The 23922-nt window shown below is 42.0% G+C and overlaps 1 protein-coding gene across 6 annotated transcripts in view; it reads right to left on the bottom strand.

Moving 5' to 3' along the window:
- Positions 1-6371: 6371 nt before the first annotated feature.
- The window catches only part of SEPHS1 (selenophosphate synthetase 1), a 28558-nt gene continuing 11007 nt past the window's right edge, over positions 6372-23922 (bottom strand). For all 6 annotated transcript variants that reach the window (XM_059910506.1, XM_059910521.1, XM_059910494.1 and 3 more), the window contains exons 6-9: positions 20744-20834; positions 18679-18778; positions 9857-10069; positions 6372-8264 (exon numbers count right to left, since the gene is read on the bottom strand). In XM_059910506.1, coding sequence (XP_059766489.1) covers positions 8050-8264; positions 9857-10069; positions 18679-18778; positions 20744-20834 — 619 coding nt within the window. In that variant the 3' untranslated portion in view covers positions 6372-8049. The remainder of the gene's footprint in view (positions 8265-9856; positions 10070-18678; positions 18779-20743; positions 20835-23922) is intronic.

The raw sequence follows: 23922 nt of genomic DNA, 5'->3' as shown, positions 1-23922 counted from the left end.
GAGACAGCTCAGGCCAGCGTTATCATTGTGTCTGGCCCAGGTGGGTGGTTTCGGTCAATGGTTCCTTAACACTTTGACATCTCTTTTCTGTAAACTCTAGTTCCCTCGGTAATCTCCGGCCTCAGGATGTTAAGTTCCTTCTGTAAAATGGTGATCCCTAAATTTATATCTCTGGCCTGGACTCTCCAATAAATTCCAAACCCTGTGTATCCAACTGCCTACTTCACGTCATCACTAGGATTTCTAACAGATGTCTCAGAACGGAATTTCTGATCTTCCCTCACAACGGAGGCCCCTCCAGAAGATATGTCCATGTCCTAACCCCTGGAAAGGGTAATTGTGACCTTGTTTGGAAAAAGGGTCTTTGCAGATGTCGATTGAAAAGAAAATGCATAGGAGAATTATGTTTTATTCGGGAGACTTGCTGAGGGCATAAGCCCAGGAGAGAGACAGCCTCTCAGATAGGTCTGAGCGACTGTAACGGAGGAGCCAGGATATAGAGAAGTTTTGCCAAAAGAAAACAAAAACAAAAACAAAACAAAACCCAGGTAGTTGGAACGTCAAAAGACTACCGTTAGTTAAAGAAAAACAACGGGCTGTCTCAAGTTAATGAATTTAGCACTTTTCTTTTGTATGGGAAGATGCAAGAGTCTGGGCTCCTTGAAATCATTCCTCTGATGTGCACCTTAACTATCTAAGGCTGGTATCCCGTGTTTTCTCCACCCTGAATCCCCTCAGGGTGCACAGTCTGGGGCTGCTGCAGTGGCTGCTGGATGATGGCCACAACGTCCTTTGTTTCCTGATATGGAAGGTGACATTTTTTGTCCACACAGATGTGATTAAGTTAAGGATCTAGCCATGAGCTTATCCTGGGTGAGCCCTAAACCCAAGGAAGAATCTCTCCAGGTGACTTTGACATACCACTACCCTCACTTCCATCCCATTGAGAACCACTGATTTCTGGCATTTTTGTGAGGAAGGTAGGGTAAGGAGGAAGGAAACAAGAAAAAAAAAAATCACACACACACACACACAGACACACACAGAGCACTCATTTCCATTCCTTTAGCTCTGACTTACAGTTTCTGCATCTGTCCCATAAAGATCATGGTCTTCTCTTCTGAAAATAATTTAAGAAAAACAGCATAAAGATATTTCTAAGGGCACAAATATAATTAAGCTGTGTGTTGAAGTTATAATACAAACCTCCTATAAATCATTTCCGGACAAAGAGATGCAGGTTTATTTTCTCCAAGCCCATTTCTGATGTCAGCCATAATTCAAACAAGTCTGCAGAATTGAGACAATGTGTGGTGCAGAGAGGTTTTTAATCTTTCGGGAGGAACTAGAAACTAAAGGCTATATATGTACAAATTCAGCAGAAAATGAAAGGATAAAATTATCACTTTATGGAATTGTTTGGATTGAAAAATGTCAAGAGGACTAAGGTAAAGTGTCCAACATGAAATGAAGATAAATCAACGAACACAACTTCACACACTTCTTGGGTACCGAATTTGTGCAGGGCTGTCCACAAAGTACAGGGAAAAATAGAGAGGGATGTGGGCAAGCATTCATGTTAGCAGAGAGTTCACAGTCTAGTTAAAGAGGAAGATAGTAAGTACCTGGCAAGGGCTTCAGGATCTATACAAGGCATTTCTCCACGGGGAGTACATGCAGCCAGAGGGGACAGGGGACAGGGAGAGAAGTTGGTACCAGAGACCCTGGGAACTGGTGGGTCAGAGGGAAACACTATAAACCAGGGGAGGGAAAGATCCTTAGAATATGTGTCAAGACCAGGATTTCTCTGCTCTTTTACAATTCAAGTATTTGGGGATTGGATGTTTCTTTAAAATACCGCTTATAACCTGCTGGTTTATCCTTGCACGTCAGAAAAGCAGACTATGCCACAGGGCACCCGTAGGCCCAGGCTTGCCAGGTGCCCAGGGCTCAGCAGTGAGTGGTGAAGAAATCTTCCTCCCGGCCGGCCCCACTTGGCAGGGCCACGTAAGCAGCGCTTGTTAATTGATTTTCAGTAAGTGCCCTACGTACGAACCTTCAAGTGTCAAACTTTCCCAGATGAGAACGGCGTTTACATGTCCAATCACGTAAGTTAGTTCACGTGTCTGGTGTACACTGTCACGTGAGTGCATCCTCTACAAGTGGTTGTGCTTTTGTGCACTTTACTCTATAGTACTGTATAGAGTACAGTAGTACAGTATCTTTATTTCAAGCTAGATCTGCGAGAGGACAATCTCATTGAACTCCTTGCTGTGCAACACGAGCTTACTAATGAAGATCTGATGGAATCTGCCTCCAGAGAAAGGACGAAGAGAGACAAGAGGAAGAAGTAAACTGAAAAACTGAAGAGATTCACGATGAGGAGACGGCAAGGGGATTTTCTTTATTTGAGGAGGCACTGTTAGTTTCTGAGGCACGGGACTCGAATGTAGACTGGCAGACGAAGGTTGCAGCAGCCATTCAGAATGCGATCCAGTGCTACCGTGTCATCTCTGATGAGAAAAAAAGAGCTACTACCCAGACATCACTGGATCGTTTTTCAAGAGGGTAGGTAGACTTGAATCCAGCAAGGAACCAGAACCTGTGCCATCAACGTCAGACGTGCGTGAAATTGCAGCTTGCCCTCCGTCTCCTACCGCTGACGATCCTTCGGCTCTACCATCTCCCACCTCCTCCCCCTCCTCCAGTCAGTAACTCTTCTTGCCGGCTCACTCGATGATGCCAGCCCCTGGATGCCAGCTGTTGTGCTGTACTGCTGGGCTTTTCAAGGTACTGTACTGTAAGATTAAAAATATTTTCTTTATTTTTTGTGTGTTTTTTTATGTATTATTTGTGTGAGAAGTATTCTAAACCTATTACAGTACAGTACTATATAGCTGATTGTGTTAGTTGGGTACCGAGGCTAACTTTGTCGGACTTATGAACAAATTGGACTTATGAACGTGCTCCCGGAACGGAACTTAAGTACTGTGTTTGAGCCAACGCTTGTCGCCTCGAACAGGAGTGAACATTTAGGTTTTCAACATTTCAAGGATTAGTGTTCAACAAAACTGAAGGTGAGTGAACTGGAGACAATTAGAAACATCTTCGATATTTCTGTTTCAATGCCTGAGTATCCTACAGCCATACCAGGGGATACTACCTGAGGGTTGAAGTGAACGGGGATAGTTCTGGCATTAAACATGATAAGAAATTAGGTCCAGGGTATATTAAGTGAAAAGAAACATGTTGCACAACAATGTATCTAATATATGGCCAATTTTTTAAAAGCTCCATTACTCGTTTGGCATTTCTCTTAGTTTTGTTCACCTCCATTATTTCAGACTCTGGAAATTCTTTCATTCTTCCCTTAAAATATAAAAACTGCCATGAAAACACCATGGCCAGAGGCAAGGCAGTCTGCTTAGCCGAGGAAAATACCTGCTAGGACAGTGTGACGTCCCTCACCTGCCACTCACAGTGTCACCAAGTCTGCAGTCTACCTATGTGAGTGGCTTGGTCACAGCCAAACCAGAGTGTGTATGTATATATGTATGAATGTGTGCCTGCTTGTGTTAAACATGGAGAGAAAGAAGTGTGGTAAAATAGCAACAACTTAACATTTCTAGGAGTGTCCATTCTACTATTCCTTCTTTTCCATGTTTAATTTTTTTCAAAATAAAAAGGGGGAAATAAATAAATGTTCCCTGGACTTGAAGCAACACCCCAAAACTTCATAATGTAGGTAGACTTACTAGACCGATTTCACTGGCATAAGGTGGCCATGGCCACTTACTTCTATAACTTTTTTTTTTTTAATTTTAAACTTTTTTACCTTTTTTTTTTTTTGGCCGTGCTGCACGGCTTGAGGGATCTTAGTTCCCTGACCAGGGATCAAGCCCGTGCCCCCTGCAGTGGAAGCGTGGAGTCTTAACCACTGGACCACCAGGGAAGTCCCTTTAACTTTTAAAATCGTCCAGGTTGGCTGTCTTCTGATTCCTTTGTATTATTTATTAATGTACTAGAAATAAAATCTGCCTTTTTATAAAAAAAAAACAAAACAGCAATGCTCAGCTCTTACCATTTTCTTCATTTTTTCAAAATGGACCAAAGCAGGGCTGTGTTTGAGACACCAGTTTTATACGGCTCTGCTTTAAGAACCAGGCAAGATATAGGACTTGATCATTGGTAATGACCAACGTAACGTTTCATCGGTCTCCCTAAACTTCAGTGTGAGCAGGCTGACGTCCCTGAAATGCAGAGAGGAGACAGCACGCTGACCTCCGCCACCAGATCAGCACTCTCGTGGGTCTTCTGTTTCCTCACACGAAGCTTCGATGGGTTTTGGATATGCAGTCCTCCCAAGCACAGACCCCCTCCAGAGGCAACAGTACTGGAAGGACCGTCAGAAACCGCTGAAAACGTCAACTGCATTCTCAGAGTTCAGATATTCAAGGACTGTGAACCATAGGAACCCTCTTCCCCCAGTGTTTGCTGACTAACCCAAAGCAATTGGCATTGATTGCGGACTTGGATTCCAGCGATTTTTTTTTTTAAATATTTATTTATTTATTTATTTTGGCTATGCCGGGTCTTCGTTGCAGCATGGGGGATCTTTAGTTGCAGCGTGTGGGATCTTTAGTTGCAGCATGTGGGATCTAGTTCCCTGACTAGGGATCGAACCCGGGCCCTCTGCATTAGGAGCACGGAGTCTTATCCACTGGACCGCCAGGGAAGTCCCTCCGGCAATTCTTGAACGTGTCTAGACACCTGTGAACTCCCCATCTTACCGATTGTTTCACTGGATGAAGGCAAGACAATCCACCGACTCCCAGTCTTTCAAGACACGGAGACAAAACCAGAGGCAAAATGATATTCTAATGCTCCACTTTTAAGACCAGGGCTTTGTGGGTTTTCCTGGTGGACCCTGGCACATTTAATAATTGCATGGTTCACTGTGGATCTTTAATGAGAAAAGGTACAAATTACCGTTCAAAGTAAATTATATTGTCTACGCAGCCATTACCTAATCTAGAGGGAAAGGGTGAGTTGGTGTGGAAATGAGCAGCTCAGGGAGATATATACACACTTACACACACACACACACACGTGCACACGTGACAGTTAAGTATCTGAAGCATCAACATCTATGCTTGCTTTATTACTTCTAAAAATTAAGAATAGTATAGCTATTCTGGTCTTTCTTTACAGAATAACACTGTAAAATTTAGAGTTCAGATTAACTCTTTCAAGGGCAATGCTAAATTCAGGCTGGAAACTGCTGGCTTATACATCTACAATCAGAATGATTTTGAAACGCTTGCATTTATTCATAATAAGGCATGCAGAATTTGGAAACTACAATATACTAAGTTATTTAAAAATACTGAGCCCCAAAGTACATATCGCTTAACACAGTACTTGTTTCTTTTCCTGGACTGAATCACAATAAATCCTTCAACACAGCCTGTGCAATTAACAGACCCAGCTTTGATATTCACTGGCAAATGACTCCTGTTTCCTAAAGGAATTACTGAGCTCCTCAGGGTCCAGGCTCTGTAGGCTGTCCTCACCAATGCTGTGCATTCTAACAAACTGTATTTTTGGATGCCAAAACATCATAGGGTTGAAAGGCAATAAATCTCTATACCAAGATGAACACGCCTCAGTGTGAAGTTTTAAAGTGCTACCAGAAAGTCAAATAATTGCCTATTTATTAACCGTTCACCGAATTTTAAAATAGTCTCCATAGATTTTGCCAAGAACTCAAATACTCAGTGACAATCACTTGATTCTTCAAAGAACGTGCAAGATAACTTGGGGTTTTTTTGTTTGTTTTGTTTTGTTGGACCCAGATGTCAATAAACAGAATGGTCAAGACTTGAAAATTCCCAGAAAAGCGTGTGGTAAAAGCAAGGTCTCTCCCTCCCTCGGTGCCTCTGCAACGAGTGTGCCTAGCCACGCAGGGCGCTCACTTAAGCGGGCTTCCCTAGTCCCACCCCCCCGAATTCTGATGCTGTTGGCCTGCGGTGGGCCCAACAGTTTGACTGGGACAAGCATCCCCAGGTGATTCTGATGCAGGTGTGATGTGGACTCGCTCTCTAAGAAACACCCCTTTAAAGCCCAGTTCTTCCTCCTCGATTACATGGACTTCTAAGTAAGTACCCAGCATTTTCTCTTTATAAACATGAATCTTCACGAAGATGATTTCCTCAAGTGCATCATTCAATTGGCTCACTTCCTCTCAGCAGACCTGCCACCAAGGAAACCATCAGCATTCAAGACATGGTCAACATTGAAAGTAGTTCAGATTTAGCCGTCACGCCTGTATTTAAAGAAAGAAAGAAAGAAAAAAAAAGCTCAACAGTATGTTTCTCTTACTCAGGTTTCCAACACATTTTATTTTGCAGACCACCTGCTTGTAGCTTTTGAGGACCAACATGGGTTTCAATTCCTATAAAACGTCCAATTAATTTCAGTTCTGCGGCAGCCCCTCGGTCCCGCGCACCGAACTTATGGCTTGAGTTCCAGTAACACGTGCGAAGAGGCTGCGCTTTGGCCCCTGAAGAAGGACGCGTCCAGGGTGGAGCCTCTTCCAGGGCTTCGTCTCCCAGGTGGTGGTTTCCTTTGGCAAGAAGTCTGGCTGTTCTCTCGGCTTCGGCGCCTGCAGGCAGGAAGCGCTCAGAAGCTTCCAGCGCAGACACGTGAGGAATCAGTGCACTTGTGCTTGAGGACAGGAGCCCCCCCCTACGCATTCCATAGGTGAAAGTATAAGGAAGCCTCTGTTTTTAAGTTAACACCGATAAACACCTTTTTAGATTGCCTATTTGTTCTAGAACTACAAAATTTACCTCAAGAAAATATAGGTCCCGTGAAAGACTTAAAAGTTTATAAAACTAAAATCTAGTTTTCCCCCAATAAACTGTATTTTAGCCAAAACCCTCCCGATGCTTCTAAAATAATACTAAAAGGGGCATCTGATTATACAAGAGCAATAAAAAAAATTAAATATTTATTTGAATAACAAGTCGAAGTCCGAGCTGCACAGCTGGCGATACGCGTTTCCACACAGATCACAGGAAGCGTGCACGGAAAAGTACTGGCGCAAAGGACAAAGTAATGCTAAGGATCAGGCTAAATAGCCGCTGATTTTAAGAAATCAAAAGGCCTGAAATCACCATACAAAATATAAAATGTATTAAACACTACTATCCACAGAACAGTCTTTATTTTTGATTATATTTAAAAATTATTTGTGTAGCTAATTATATGTTGACTTGTAAATGAGTATTATACACGAACCCCCTTTCGGAGGGCAATTCCTTGCTGCGCTATCGAACATCTAATTACATTGCAGAAAGTGTCCTTTTTTGCTATTGATAAAGAAAACAGTTAATGATATTACTGTAAGTATTAGGAAGGCTACAAAACAAAGAAGTAACATTTCTTTTTAGTCTTCAAAGTGCTTCCCATGCAGAGTTAAGCACTTGCCTGGTTTAACTGAATGCACTCTTGGGTCAAAGAGATGCTCTGGAATTAGAAGACTCAAAGGACTCACGCAACCCTCTCGCTACTGGGGTACCATTTTGTCACTCACTCACCAATTCTGTCTTTCCAGAATACCATTCCAGACACTTCAAAAAGGATCAGACTGATACTGATAAATATACACAAAATGAAAAGACACAAACTGCTGTTTGACACTACGATGGGTAATGTCCGTGCTACGTGAAAGCACCTTTAAAAAGAGCCTACTCGGCAAGAGATAAGTGTCTAAAGATTCAAAATGAATCAACAGTATTGGATAACAATATAATTCTCAACTCAGAAGCTGCCTCAAGATCAGGTGCATCTTCAGTTAATGTAACGGGAAAAAAAGGCAATGGATTTTATTTGATTAATTGCATCCACTCACAAATCGACCTAAGGTCACCAGATGTGTAGACACAATGAGATTTTTTTCATTGTTGTTTATAGTCTTTAATTGAAATGATGATAAAGGAAATAGAGCTATTTAAAAACAAAACCACACAGCTGCCTCGGCCTAGATTAAGAGGTGGCACCAGGTGTGGGGTTCACATTCTGGGTGGCCACCTGTGGCGCGACCTCGATGATCCGGGGTTTGTCTATGATCCTGGCCGTGCGGTTACCCTTCTCCACGATCCCAATAATCCATGCTTGGTGGCCTTCACCGTATTTGGGGGACTTTATCTCTGCACAGAACCGAGCTGCTTGCTCACGCGGTAAACAGATTAGAAGGCCTCCTGGCAAGGGGAGAAAAAAGAAAAAAGGATTACCATCAACTGTGATGCTGTGTCTGCAGTCTCCCTGCCACTATCTCTCTAGAACACGTCTGCACTGAGCTACATTCTACCGAGAAGCCGGCTGCGCCGCCTTCACCTCTTCCACAGACTACACTGCGGAGTCGTTAAGCAGCTCCTCGGTCAGCTCCTACTGTATTTCAGCACACACGCAACACACTTTAAATCATGAAAATGCCCCACCTGTGAATCGTCTGACGCTGTGGAGGTAGGAGTGAGGTGTTTGAGGCTCAGTAATATACGTGGAGGCTATCTTTTCCAGGCTGCGCTGAAAGGGTTATTTAAAGACAAAAGAGAACTTTTCCTTTTCTATTTGATTCTCTACATGGAGTCCTCATTTTACAATAAAAGGCTTTTGGTATATATATATATTTTTTAAAATTAAAAATTAAGGTCAGGAAGAAAGTGTGCGTGCCTCAAAGTATCTGGGTTCTGTCACTGGCTCTGTCATTATCTTCAAAATAGAAAAAATATAAGATATATGAAAAGAAATCTTCATTGGTACTTGAGTAGCTAGGCCAGAACATTTCATACACTTGTAAGTAGAAGAAACACGAATCAGGAAAAAATATATACTACACTTTTACAGAAAAGGGAAAACGTCCCATATTTGAACAGAGACACGCTGCCTTAGTTGCGAATATTCGTCAGTTTATTCCAGCTGATTCCATGCCCTCCAGCCGGCAGGAGCCCTTCTACTAGCACTTCAGTTGCCCTCCTGGAGCTTATTTCTAGGAAATGGATTTCATATCTCTTTCGAGGCCAGGAAGTGGCAGGGTCCTCTCTACTGCCATGAGAGGCCCACCAGAGACCCCAGGCCCCCCTACAGGGCTTGTGCGTGGGTGGGGCTTTGTGGTCTTGGCCTCTGGGCGTCAGAATTTCTCATGACCAGGCCCACCCCAGACTGACTTAATTAGGTTTCCTAGGGGTCCAGTCTTAGGCATGGGTATTTTTCTTAATGCCCAGATGATTCAATTGTTTTACCAGGGTAGGGAAACTACTGAGTTATAGAAAAAATAAAATAAGAAGTAAAAGAAACTAGGGGGAGAAAAGAGGGGGGCGGGGGAACTGAAAAGATGAAACAGAGATCCAGGTAAAGAGAGAGAGAAAAAAAAAAAGGGACAAAAAAAAATGGTACTTTGGAGACATAGTATACTATTTCATCTCAAAACAGCAATTTTAGACTTTTTTTTGCAAATACAGCCTCTTCAATGTAACCTATGGATAAATGGATTATTTAAAATGCTGAGTTGTCAATGGAAACTGAATGATGACCTATTTTCCCCATATCCGCCCTCCCTCCCTCCCATCCCATCACCAAACACACAAACTCTGGACTGCAAATGACACTGCTCATCACAGGCAGGACGGCATCACAGGCAGGGAGACGCTGCAGGGGGCTGAGAAGCCTTGCAGCCAAAACCTCATATGGGGTTGGGGGGTGTCCAGCTCCTGGACCTGGTTTCCTCCTCCTCGGGGACATCCCACTGGCCTCCCTGCTTAACCCTCAACCCAGCCTGGGGCCCTGGTGGTACCTGATGTCTCTGGGCAGGTCCCGTGCATGAGGCCAAACATGTTCCCGCAGGCCTTGCTCACGGCTGCCATCTTGGCCAGGACTGGGAGGTTGTGAATCACAAAGGACACCTCATTCCTCTGCTGCTTGGCCAGGTTCTGCGCGTGGCCCAGGATCCCGAAGCCCGTGATGTCAGTGGCCGCGTGGGCGTTGAACGTGTGCATGAGTCCCGCCGCTGCCAGAGGACAGAGGAGCCTTTATCATCTGGTGTCATGAATGGAGACCCCGAGAAAACACCCTTCCTCAACTCAAGATCTTACCTATGCTTTGATCTCAAAACTCCTACTAATTGGTCGGAGATAGCATACGATGAAAGTGAAATCAACACAACCTGGGGTGCAATTCTGAAAGTTGGTTTCCTAGTTCAATTTGAACCACTCAGAACAGCAGCTTCAACCAACAGTAAATTCCCAGTAAACTAAAATATCTGTAGAGAGGAAATGCTATCTCAACAAAAGGTAAACCTGTCTAAACTCTCCTAAAATCAAAGAACAAGATCTTTTAAGACTGTCTGACCTAAATTCAAGGTACTTTCCTGATGTCTAAAAGGTTAATCTCTTTTTTATGTTTTAATGTAAAAAAGTAATACACTTTATTTTATGGAGTAGTCTTAGGGTTAGAGAAAATTGAGCAGAAGTGCAGGAAGTTGCCGTACGGTCCCCCCCAACCCCATTTCTCCTGCATTACACCCAGCATCAGCGTGGTGCTGTGATGAATCGGTATTGATACGTTATTACTAACTCCAGTTCAGTTTACACTGGGGTTCACTCTTGATGTTGTACAGTCTATGGGTGTCGGCAAATGTGTGATCACGTGTATCCATCATTAGAGTATCATACATAGTATTTTCACTTCCCTAGAAATTCCGTGTTCCACCTTTTCACCCATTCCTCCAACCCCTGGAAACCACGGATCTTTTTACTGTCTCCATAGTTTTGCCTTTTCCAGAATGTCAGAGAGTTGGAATCACACAATATTTGGTCTTTTCGGATTGATTTCTTTCACTTAGTAATGTGTACTTTAGGTTTCTCCGTATCTTCTCATGGCTTGATAGCTCACTTCTTTTTAGCACTGAACAATACCACTGTCTGGATGGACCAGTTTATTTATCTGTTCACCACCTACTGAAGGACTTGTTGGTTGCTTCCAAGTTTTGGCAATTATAAATAAAACTGTGACAAATATCCGTGTGCAGGTTTTTGGGTAGATAGAAGTTTTCAATTCATTTGGGTAAATACCAAGGAGCACAATTGCTAGATCATATTAGATTTAGTTTTGTAAGAAACTGCCAACCTCTCTTCCAAAGTGGCTGTACCATTTTGCATTCCCACCAGCAATCAATGAGTTATTGTTCCACATATTCACCAGCATTTGGTGTTCTGGATTTCAGCCATTCTGGTAGACGTGGAGTAGTATCTTGTCGTTTTAATTTGTAATTCCCTAGTGACATATGATGTGGAGCATCTTTTCATATGATTATTTGCCATCTGTGTACCTTCTTTGGTGAGGTGTCTGTTCAGATCTTTTGCCCGTTTTTTAATTGGATTTTCTTATTGTTGGGTCTTGAGAGTTCTTTGTATATTCTGGATTATCAGTCCTTCATCAGACGTGTTTTGTGAAGATTTAGATTTCCTCCTAGTCTGTGGCTTGTCTTTTCATCCTCTCTCTCTTTCACCGAGAAGTTTTTTTATATTAATGAAGTCCAACTTGTCAATTTTTTCTTTTATGGATAGTGCTTCTGGTGTTACCTCAGTAGTCATCACCAAATTCAAGGTCACCTAAATTTTCTTCTATGTTATCTTTTAGGAGTTTAACAGTCTTGTATTTTACATTTAGGTCTACAATCCATTTTGAGTTAATTTTTATGAAGGGTTTAAGACCTGTGTCTAGATTTGTTTTTTGCCTGTGGATGTGTAATTTTTCCAGCACCATTCGTTGAAAAGATTATCCTTTCTCCATTAAATTACCTTTGCTCCTTTGTCAAAGAGCAGTTCAACTATACTTATGCGGGCCTATTTCTGGGCTCTCTCTTCCGTTCCATTGATCTATCTGTCTCTTTTTTCACCAACACCATACTGTCTTGATGTCTGCAGCTTTATATGAAGTCTTGAAGGTGGGAAGTGTCAGTCCTCCAACCTGCTCTTCTTCACCACTGTGTTGGCTGTTCTGGGTCCGCTGCTTCTCCATATAAACTTCAGAATGAGTTTGTTGATATTCACAAAATAACTTGCTAGAATTTTAGTTGGGGTTGCATCGCTCCTATAGTTGGGAAGAACTGACATCTTGATACTGTTGAGTCCTCCTATCCATGCGTGTGGAATACCTCCATTTATTTACATCTTTAATTTTTTTCACCAGTTTTGTAGTTTTCCTCATATAGAGCTTGTACATATTTATTTTAGAGTCACACCTAAGTATTTCATTTTAGGGGGGAGAGTAACAGAAAGGCTAATTTTGGAATGAAATATGCCCTGTGTTTACAGAAGTACTCTGGGGTGAATGCCTTTTTGGGGTGCATTTCCTCCCTTTAGACCGAGATCTCTTTTAGTTGGGTGCAATCTCAACGACACATGCAGAGAGGAGAATCGACCCTTCTAGGCCATGGTGCTAGATAAGCAACTAGGATGGGCCATCCTATTAACACACCTGCACCTGGTGCAGTGGGGCAGCCGATGACATTTAACAAAGCCAAGACCTGCACTTCAGCTCTTCCCAGTGCCATCCTAGACAAGCTTTGAGGACCACAGTAGACAAGAGGACCCACTGAATCCTACAGTCAATAAGAGGGATTCAATTTTTGAGGTACTGATTACCACTTCTTCCCTGTATGGGGAATTACTGTTGCTAATTTTTACTACGGAAATTTCAACGAAACACAAAGTAGAGAGAGTAGCAACCCACAACGAACTCCCAGGTACCCAACAATACCCAGCTTCAACCATCACCACCTTTCTTCTGGGGCCTCATCTACTCCTGCCCACTTGTTGGGGGATGTGGAGGGTCCGGGGCATGGGCAACCTTAAAGCCAACCCCAATCATATCATTTCGCCTATAAATACAGTATTTCCATGTGTGCATCTAAAAGATTAAAAAACTGTAATACAGCCACAGTGTCATTATCACACCAACAAAATGAACACTACATTTGATTGTTCTCTCTTAAACTTCTTAATTTTTAACAGTTTCCCCTCCTTTTCCCCCCATGTCATTTATTTGTGGAAACTGAGCCATTTTTTTCTGTAGCATCTCCTGCATTATGGATGTGGTGATCTTCCCCGATGCTGACATGTTCTACCATCTTCCCGACTTCCTGTACTGGTGTTTAGGACCAAGGCTCCAAGAGACTCAGGTTCATTTTTTGCTGGCAAAAATACTTCATGGGGGTGGGGACTATCTCAACGAGAACATTTCACCAAAAGGTTTTAGCAGCCACTGATGTTTGCTGTTGAGGTTCATTAAGTCAAGGAAGCAGCAAAAATGGCAACTTTGTAATTCCATCATTTTTCCTGTGTTTATTAGATGTGATGTCTATAAAGAATTTTTTAGAAAATATGGTTTCCTTGAAATACACTCCATATAAAACAGGTAAAATAGGGGGTTGATTCCTTTTATTTCAGAACAAGTTGGTGCCCTAGCAACTTCCAAAGGTGACCAAAAAAGTTTTAATTACCATTTGTTTAGATACTTGATATGGTCACTCTTGTCTTTGATACTCAAACTGCACCCCCCTCTCCCCTGTGACGGGCGGGAGCCCCTTCAAGCTGTGGGGAAGTGACACGACCCCACTAGTCGTTGACAGTGCCACCACTTTCAGGCACAGGAAGTCCAGGCTTAGCTTCTGTACTTCCTGTCCCAGAACTGGAATCTGCCATTTCCCCAGGGAGTCCTGGCACTTTTTAGTGGAAAACATTAACTTTCCGAACAGAATCTGGGCACTAGGACTTCAGGCCTGCTGGTTATCACTACTTCTAGGCCTTTTCAATAGGCACGGAAATAAACATTTTTATAGAAAAAAAAATCCTGAGTTCACACTGTTAAATTCCGAATTAAAGATCACAGATTTCACTTAGCTTCTTTGATCTTATTACTTCTCTCTTATTCTTAAAATCTTTGTTCCTAACTACATTAACTTATTCGCTTTATCTTACTATACCAACATTCTCACAAACACAAACCCACTGATGACAATGAAATATTTTTGTGGATTTTTGTTCTGAGATGTGCCCTGAAACTACCAGGCTCAAAGTGATCTGAAATAATTCTTCATGTGATTTTGCCACTAACTTAGAAATATGTTGAACGACCTTAAAAAAATTTGGTTCGGATTTGTAAAATATGCTCTTGTAATTTAACTTTTAAGTATAGGAAACTATAGAAAACATTTATTTCCAAGTCAAACTTACAAAACAAAGCATGTTCAGAGAGGGTCTGCTTCCTCCCTATTCCCTCTTATATGTAACAATTTTTATTAATGATTTACTTTTTCCATTGTTTTTTGAAAGTATAAAATACATATTATTACTTCATATTCATTTATGAACATACAAAATGTAGCATACTACATACATGCTCTGTCCTTTGCTTTTTTCATCTGGCCATATCCTAGAGATAGCTCCCTAGTAATAAAGCTTTCTTGTTCCTTTTTATAGCTGTATAGTATTCCTCTGTGCATGGAGGTGAGATAATCTAATCAGTCACCTAGTGATGGACATTTGGATTGTTTCCTTCTTTTGCAGTTATAAACAGTGCTTCAATGAGTAGCCTTGTACACAAGTCATTTCATACTTTGGCCACTGTAGCTCTGGGACAGACGCATAGAAGTGGGACTTCTGGGTCAAAATAAACGTACACAGAATTTTGCTAGATATGACCAAACACTCCTGCATAAGTGTTCTGCCATACTGTATCCCTACCAACAATGTCTACAGCTTAAGGATGGGGAATCTTAAATGCTCAAATTATAAACAAACTAATAACCCACATGGGTAAAAATAAATCCATTACAAATTACTTTATTATTGTTAAACTACTTAATTTGAAGGACCAAAAATGGAAAAAGACTCCTTAGACATTTTGAACGGCACAGGAAGAGAAGTACGAATGAAAAGCCTTGGTTGTAAGTGATGAGAACATCTGAGAACACACAATTAAATAACTACAATTCAACTTAATGTTGAATATTGCCAAAGAAATACTCCTGGAGTGCAGGAAAAAAAAATTATAAAAAAATTTGATCTCAAAATAAATTGTTCAAAAGTAGGCAAAAAGTAATTTAGTTATGGTATATCGCTCTGGTAGAACATCTGGCCATTAAACATTATGTGTACTAGGATTATATAATATGGAAAAAAGAATTTAGTGATATTAAATGAATAAAAGCAAATTCCAAATATAAGTAAAATGTACGCTAACCATTAGTTTACAACATCAACAATAAGACAACAGTAAACCACAAACCAACCAAAGGAAAAAATCCTGGAAAAATACATAAAAATATTAACAGAAGCTGTTTTTGGCTGGTGGGATTATGAACAATGTTTTTTCTCTCCCTTTTTTCATTTTCTGAAAACTTTTCTATAGTTAGCATATGATTTTTTTTACAGTAGAAAAACTATAGAAAATAAACAGGAAGAGAAAACATATTAAAGAAATCTTTAAAATGTAGCATACTCTCAAAAACTGTGGTATGCCACCACTCTGGGCATCATTTAGCACCTTCTAGAAAAGCTGAGGCAGTACTGCCCTCTTTCTTACACATGTGCACCAGAAGTTCTCAGCAGCAGTCAGTCATGGAGTGGAGGATTATACAGCGGTGAAGACAATGAAATACAGCTACACACCCCAGGGATGACACTCAGGAATATTAAACAGTGTACAAAACAGCAAAAATAAAATAACAGACACAGGTATGATTTAATAAAGCAAAAAATGCAAAACTAACTTATTGCTTAAGGGTACAAGGCTATGTGGCAAAAACAGTTTAAAACACGTGAGAATAAACATTAGATTCAGAACAGCGTCACCCCTTTTCCCGAGCTGGGTGTGGGAGGGGCCCCTCTGGGCTTGTAAGGCCATGTTCTCTTTCTCACATGAGATGGTGGACACATGGGTACTGTACTGCTGTTCCTTAAACCCTGCACATATTTTATAAAATAACTTTTGTATCAACTATCTAATAAAAAATTTTAATAAAGAAGGTGGGAAAGGCAGATGTTGGAAAAAAATCTCTTTTCATATTTTATTTTATTTTTTAAAATTAATTAATTAATTTATTATTTATTTTTGGTTGTGTTGGGTCTTTGTTACTGTGCCTGGGCTTCTCATTGTGGTGGCGTCTCTTGTTGTGGAGCACGGGCTCTAGGTGCGCAGGCTTCAGCAGTTGTGGCACACGGGCTCAGGAGTTGTGACTTGTGGGCTCTAGAGTTCAGGCTCAGTAGTTGTGGTGCACGGGCTCAGTAGTTGTGGCTCGTGGGCTCAAGAGTACAGGCTCAGTAGTTGTGGCACATAGGCTTAGTTGCTCCGCAGCATGTGGGATCTTCCCGGACCAGGGCTCAAACCCGTGTCCCCTGCATTGGCAGGTGGGTTCTTAACCACTGCGCCACCAGGGAAGCCCTCTTTTCACACTTTAAAGTGACTTCAAAATCAGAGTTTCGGAGAAGATCTTTTGAGATCCCCTGTTCAACAGTCAAATTTCTTCTTTTTAGAGAATTGAAGACTTCATGGCTTAAGTATTACATATATTGGGTTCAGAGTCATTTGGGGGAAGTTGTAGAATGGGAGGGATGAGATTTCTGACTGCTGGCTCAGGGAACCCTGAGTAACTAAATAAACAGGGACTTTTTTTAGGGTAAGATTTTTGAACTTCATCTAGAACTTTGTCTTCAGGTATCTTCAAAGTTCCAAAATAGGATGCCACACAACCCAAACCCAGGTCCTTAAATACAACATGCAATTAATGATGAGGAAGAGAACTGGTATTTCCAGAATAAAACTGTACCAATTTCTATCATAGGCTTATGTAGATGGAACAAGTTGGAGAAACAGTGGCCTTTATAAAGTTGGACAGATTTGGGTTTGAGAATAGACCTGTGTGTATTTCTCACATGTGTATCTTTTCAGCCAAAGGAGGAAAAACAGGATCCAATTCACAGGATTGTTAAAAAGATGTCCATGGAGTACCAAAAAGAAGGGCTAGCAGAGTTCACTCATTCATCCAGATTTAATGACCCCTGTGGTGTGTCCTTCACTCTTCTAAGTGCTGTGGACACTGCAGTGAACAAAACAGAGCTCCCTGCCCTCCTGGAGCTCACATTCTAAATGCTGGTTTGCTTCCAAATCCTCTGTACAGAGCGACCCACACAGATGCTTTTCCAGAAAGGGTTCCTCTGGCTGGTCAGAGGTTAGGACTTCAAAGACACCCAAGAAGGGCTTCCTTCTTAATTATAAAATATACCTGGTGCTTTCTATACAGGTATGAACGCTAATAAAAATCAACTGTAAGATGCTTAAACGGCATCAACTGAGTCCCTTGGCAAGCCTTGCTGCTTCCCAGAAGATGAATTCTGGCCCTTTCCTGAACTTTCCTGTTTTATTTTAAACTGCTTTTAAGATTCTTAGCATAGTACAAAAGTACTGGTTCAATTACTGTGCACAAAGACTGCGGAGATGGCCTTGATTTCTTACTAAATCATTAAGAAAAGGATAGAATATAACACTTAAAGGCATTATAAGCAGTAGTTTCAAAGCATTAAAAGCGTATCTGGCTTCAAATCCTAGGTCCCATCGATTAGCTGTGTGACCTTGAGCAAGTTACTTGGCCTCCCTGTGAAATGAGAATAACAGTAGCTACCTTGATAAGGTAGTCAGAAGAATTAAATGAGAAAATATGTCAGGTTCCTGGTACATAATAACTACCAAATCAATGGTAACCACTATTATTATTATTACTTTCTAATCAGTATTAAGAATCTAGAACTAGAAATGAAATGTCAAGAAAAAATTATGGCATGAGTGTCATTACTCATTCATATACACAAATCTGGGAATTAAAAATATGACAAGGTTAACACTTTAAATTAATAAGTAAGTCAAGTATTTCTGAAAACATGCTGTATAAATTTCTCTTCTATTTGTATTGGGGTGCAGAGGAATTCAATGCTGCCCATCATCACAGGAATGTAGAATTTGAAGCAACAGAGAGGAAATGTGACCTCAGCTCTCCATTTCATAGATTCAGAAAGTGAACTGATGACTTCATCCATACTTCTCTGCTTCTCCCCGGTGCCTGGCACTGCCCCCACGGTGAGCGATCCTAAGCCAGAGGGGACACAGACGCTGGCACAGGCGCAGTGCCCTGGAGAACTCCAGACGCACAGGTCAGAGAGGAGTGGCTGGGGACAAACGCTCATGGCCTCACCACCTGACCTAGCGCACCGTTCAGGCCAGTGGCCAGCCATTTACCTCCTCTAAGGTGAGTCACATTTACCCCACGCTTCTGTCAAGAATGTGTGACGTAGCTGGAGTCCCACCGGTGCTCCAGGCACTGACAGAGGGGGCTCTGCAGTCACTGGCCCAACCTGGCCCATGGCCAGTTCCTCCAGCTAAAAATGTATTTTGGTTTTTTGTTTTCTGTTTTTTTTTTAAAAAACGTGTTAAAAGAGTCATGGGGGGAAAAGAAAATCAATGCAACTGAGACTGTCTGTGGCCCACAAAGCCTAAAGTGTCTCCCGCCCTGGCCCTGCTCAGAAAGCTGGCCAACCCCTGCGAGGCGAGCCCTGGCCGCACCTGTCCTGTTGAGCCTGGCCATGTTCATCATCGCCTCCTGGTACGCCAGCTCCACATCCTCCTGGGTGACCACCAGCTTGATTTTATTCCACTTCTCAGGCTAATGACAGGAACACAGGCGAGGGAGCAAAGAGAGAAAAAGCATGATCAGTCTCTGTTTCTAACCACTGGAAGAGCGTCTTTTTTCCTTAGCCACCTTCTGGGGAGTTCTGCTTCCCTAATTCGGCACACAATATTAAGTTTTCTAGCTCTTCCCCCCGTGACTACTGCTTTAGGTGTCCATTAGACATATCATCCGGCATCTTCTCTGTCCTCAGCCACACCTCTGTAGTCAAACGCTGCAGTGTACTAGAAACATGAAACCAGCAAGACAGTTTTGAATGTCCTTGGGTTCTCTTCTCCATCTCCGCTAGTAAGCGGATGGCTTTCATTTTTCATGTAATTTATACTCTTACTGACTTTCCCTGAATTCTGGGATCAAGTCCTCTTGAGGGACAAACGAACGGGAAACAACTTCAACTGTATCAGCTATGAGGACGGCATGGGTGACCACAACGCACATCCTCTGAAAGACGGCCGTCTTCCCCCTTCTTGCTCGGTCTGATTTTCAGAGGATCTGGCACCACCATGCTGAGTTCCTGACACACAGTCATCACGGTCCATTTTAATAGCCAGCTTCGTGCATTCGTTCCTTTCTTGGTGATACCCAATATCTACTGCCCAACACAGTAACTGAAGTCTATCTCTGCGTCCCTCCCTTATCCCCCTGCCCCCATCTCTCCCCCAGAGGTAACAATGGTTCTGAATTTTATACTTATCATTTCCCTGCCTTTCAAAAAATAGTATCCTCGTACGTATAAGATGCCCAAACAATACTCTTGGGTTGCTTCTGACCTTTATGAAAGTGTATTGTGCTGTTACTTTGTCTTTGAAACTTGCTTTTTTCAATTCTGAGCATCTTTAAGAAACTGGTTAAAAAAAAGCAAAGGCAGTGTCAAGTTGGGGGTGGGACAAACAGAAGGATCCCAGAGCCCCTCCTCCTGGACCCCCCTGTGCCTCACCTGGGCAGTCGTATTGGAAAGCACCTCTGGATTACTGCCCTATAAAAGCCCTGTGGTCTGACTCACAGGTGATCACACCCAATGGGAAATCTCCCCATCCTCACTGGATGAGAAGGGAAAAATAACTGAAGAATGCAGCCTCCTTAAGAGATTTTCTCTGCTCTGTTTGTCAAGCTAAGATATACCTGGTTGATGAACAACATAAAATTGTTCTTTTTCAATTGTTTCTCAGGACTGATGGTTTCAGATGACAGTTGTAGAAATTAAAAGCACTGAGATATGTGAGAATATACCACAATCATATTAATTTTTGAGTTGTTATGGCAATGAAAAGTCTTAAATGAAGAACGACTGATCATAGCTCACTTGGAAAGTGACTCAGGATAAATATCTTCATATTCTAGATGCTTTCTCCACGACATAATTATTTATCAAAATGTTCTGAGTTACTAATTAGCTTAAAAAGACAAAACAAGCAACCAGAAATGACCAAAAAACTCATGACTAAAATAATTTAAACTGTCAATAAGCCTGGCCTTATTTATACCTCAAATATCAAACCTTGCACACATTCTCCTCTGTGTTGTTATTATCTTGGCCCCGTCGCACGGCTCGCGGGATCTTAGTTCCCGACCAGGGATTGAACCTGGGCCCTCGGCAGTGAAAGTGTGGAGTCCTAACCACTGGACTGCCAGGGAACTGCCTCCTCTGTATTATTTTTTAGTGTTGTTTAAGTATGAAAGACACACCCATCTCAGCACCAAATGAACAGATAAACCGCACTCACTGTTCCCCAAATTCTCGTTATGGATTATCTCTGAACCCCGAGCAAGGGCTTACCTACTTCAAGCATTCAGTACATGAAACCTGGATCTAATAAAAGAATAGGGACAATTCCCAGGATTTCTGAAGGCCTAGATGGACAGCACACTCCCTGGTACTAAAACTAGAAGAGCTTATTTTAGAAACCACACTGCTGACACCGGAAGGTGAAGGTCACTCACAATGTCCAGCCACTGGTGCACGGCCACAGCCACCTGCGTCCCCAAGGGCTTGGTCAGCACGAGCACGTCGCCTGGCACTGCGTTATCCGGCCTGAAGAAGAGAGCACAGGCAGGTCCTTGTCAAATCAACTGAGGAGATAAGTTCATCATCGTCGGTTAAACAGGAGAAAGAAAAGGCTGGTAAAACCACATGTGTGTTTGCAAACACTCACTTATACTTAAGCCAACTAATGCCATGTATTAGAGCTTTGCCGTTTACTACTAGGATGACTGATGAACAAAACATTAAATGAAAAGTGAGGAGGCCACAGACTTCGACAACACTTAGGCCAGTGACTTATTAGTGTCCCAAAAAAGCAAATCGCTTAGTCTTCAAAGGCCTCATCAGGCCCTGATTCAGCCATGCTCTCGTGTACTTTTCAACATAGACCCACCAGGGTTCTGAGGCAACAAGACTTCTGGAACAAAAACTGTTGTTCTTTTTCTTTCTTTCCTTCCTTCCTCCCTCCCTTTCCTTCCTTCCTTTCTCTCTCTCCTCTCTCTCTTTCTTTTTTTTACAATCACTTATATGATAGAGATGCAGGTGGGATTTCTCAGCATGTGGGATTTGGCTAGAATCTGTGGGTCTAATGTTTTGGTGATTTCAGCATCAATGTTTCAGACTCAGAGTTATGACCAGTAAGTTTCCTACTTGGTACACAGGGTCCCTGGTTGGTCCTTGTCTTAAAGACAGAAGGCAAATACTAAAAAAGGCAGCCTTAAAAGCAGAAAGACTGTCCCCCCTCAGACAAAACTCCCATCTCACTTGTATCCTCACGACCAGGACATGGGTCTAGCACTCATGTCTTTCTTGTCCAAGTTCAAGGAGCTGTCCACACAGCCATCCCGTCCCCTGACAGCGAACAACTCAAATACTCATACAAGTCGATTAAAAAGCCAGGGGCACAGACTTAAAAATCAACAACTAGCTCCTTGACTCATCCTGTAGTATCTATATCCATTGTTAGCTTTGAAAAATATTAATTCTGGGAGGATATACCAGAAATTCTTTTTCCAAAAATGGGACCTTAAGACATAAATGTCTTTCAATTCTGACTCAACTGTACCTGAGAGCTGATGTGCTCTTGTGTGTCACTGGTTATGTGCAACCTACAAATTTGTATCAGCAAGTGAAGTATGATAAAATTGCTGGGTTATTTTTAAGTTTGTGGGCAGTCTTTTACAAAATATAATCACCTGCATAGGTGCCTTCTTATTTTACAAAGTAAGCATACATGTTGTTGACAAAAAATTCATTGAAGCCTGTTTTATTATTTTTTCCTCTCTCATTTTTTGGCTACTGCTGGGTTCCTTTTCTATGGGAAAGCTGGAATGGGTGAGACAGATGGAAGTTCTCTTGTCCCATCTAAGTGGAAAGTTTGAGAACTACCAACATAAAACATAGGAAAATAAAACCTGGATGTAGGTAAAAGGCAAGACCCTTAACATGGATGCAACCATCAGTCAAAAAATGGACCAAAGACATGAATACATGAAAATTACACTCACCCTTACTCACAGGAGTAAGGCAAAGACCAAGGAGGCTGTCACCAGGCTGTGCTAGTTAGGATGGGGGAACCCAGCACTCTCACCCATTGCTGGTGGAGCCTCTATGAAGGGCAAACTGAAGACATCGATCAGAATTATGGTGCACAGGCACTGGACCCAGCAATTCCATTTTGAAAAATTTCTTACCAAGAGTCACACATGCAAGATGATCTATGCGCTGGAGTACTATGTGTATTGTCAACATAACTGAAGATAATCTGAATGTCAAGAGTTACTTGGTTAAAAGTATCCAAGACTGGTAAAAGTGTTTGTCTCAAGAAGGGACACTGATGACTGAGGGCAGGTGAGGGATTCTGCACCACAGGGCCTTTCACACCCCCGGAATTCTGAACACAGTGCCGGCTCACAAAATCAGATAAAACAAATGGAGCTTTTGCTTCCTCTGAGAATAGGACAAGGTGGCTTTTCTTAACTAGACATCAAACACGAAAAGGGCCAACTTGTGTTAAGAGAGAATCTTCTCCAAGGATCTAGAAATGGCCAGAGGGCACAAGAAAAGACGCTCATAGCATTGACCACCAGGGAAATGCAAATCAAAACCCAGTGAGATATCGCCTCATACCCACTAAGACAGCTATTACCAAAAAGACAGTGAAACAAGTCCTGGTGAGGATGTGGAGACATCAGGGTCCCATCCATGGCTGTGGGGAGCTGCCTTAGTTTGTTCAAGTTAAATAGTTACCACATGACCCAGTAATTCTTAGGTATCTACCCCAGGGAACTGGAATGTATATCCACACAAAAAATTTGCACACGAATGTTTATAGCAGCATCACTCACCACAGGTGGAAATAACTCAAAGGTCCATGACCTATGACTGGATGAATAAACTGTGGTCTGTCCATACAATGGAATGTTATTCACCCATAAAAAGGAATGAAGTAGTGACAGACATGCCACACGGATGAACCCTAAAAACATGCGAAGTGAAAGAAGCCAGACATAAAACATCACATGTTGCATGATTCCATTTATATGAAATGCCTAAAACAGGCAAATCCATGAGACTGAAAGTAGATCTGTGGCTTCCAGGGGATGGGGGAGGAGGGAGTTGGGAGTGGCTGCTGTGGATACAAGGTTTCTTTCTTGGGGAGACGGAAATGTTCTGGAATTGGATAGTGGTGATGGTTGCGCAACTTCGTGAATACTAAAAACCAATGAATTGCGTACTTTAAAAAGCTAAATTTCATGTTATGTGAAATTTTGTTATATGAATTATACTTCAGTAAAAAAAATCTAAAACTTTTTTATGAACAGGGATGAGGTACTGATACATGCTGCAAAATGGATGCACCTTAAAAAAATTATGCAAATATTCTGTGAAGTGAAAGAAGCCAGGATGGAGCTGGGGGATGGAGATGGGGGCTGGCGGTGGGGTGTGACAGCCGAGGGGGTGGATGGGAGTTTCTCGCTGGGGCAATAAAAGTGTCGTGAAGTCGACTCTAGTGAGGGTTGCAAAACCCTGTGACTATACCAAAGACCACTGAATTTATAAACACTTTAAGTAAGTGAACTCTATGGTATGTGAATTAGTATCTCAATAAATATATTTTTAAAAAAAAAGAGAGAGA

Source organism: Balaenoptera ricei, chromosome 2 (assembly GCF_028023285.1).
Source record: "Balaenoptera ricei isolate mBalRic1 chromosome 2, mBalRic1.hap2, whole genome shotgun sequence".
Lineage (NCBI taxonomy): Eukaryota > Metazoa > Chordata > Mammalia > Artiodactyla > Balaenopteridae > Balaenoptera > Balaenoptera ricei.
Note: the sequence above shows the minus strand (reverse complement) of the source record. Positions and strands in the feature narration are given on the sequence as shown.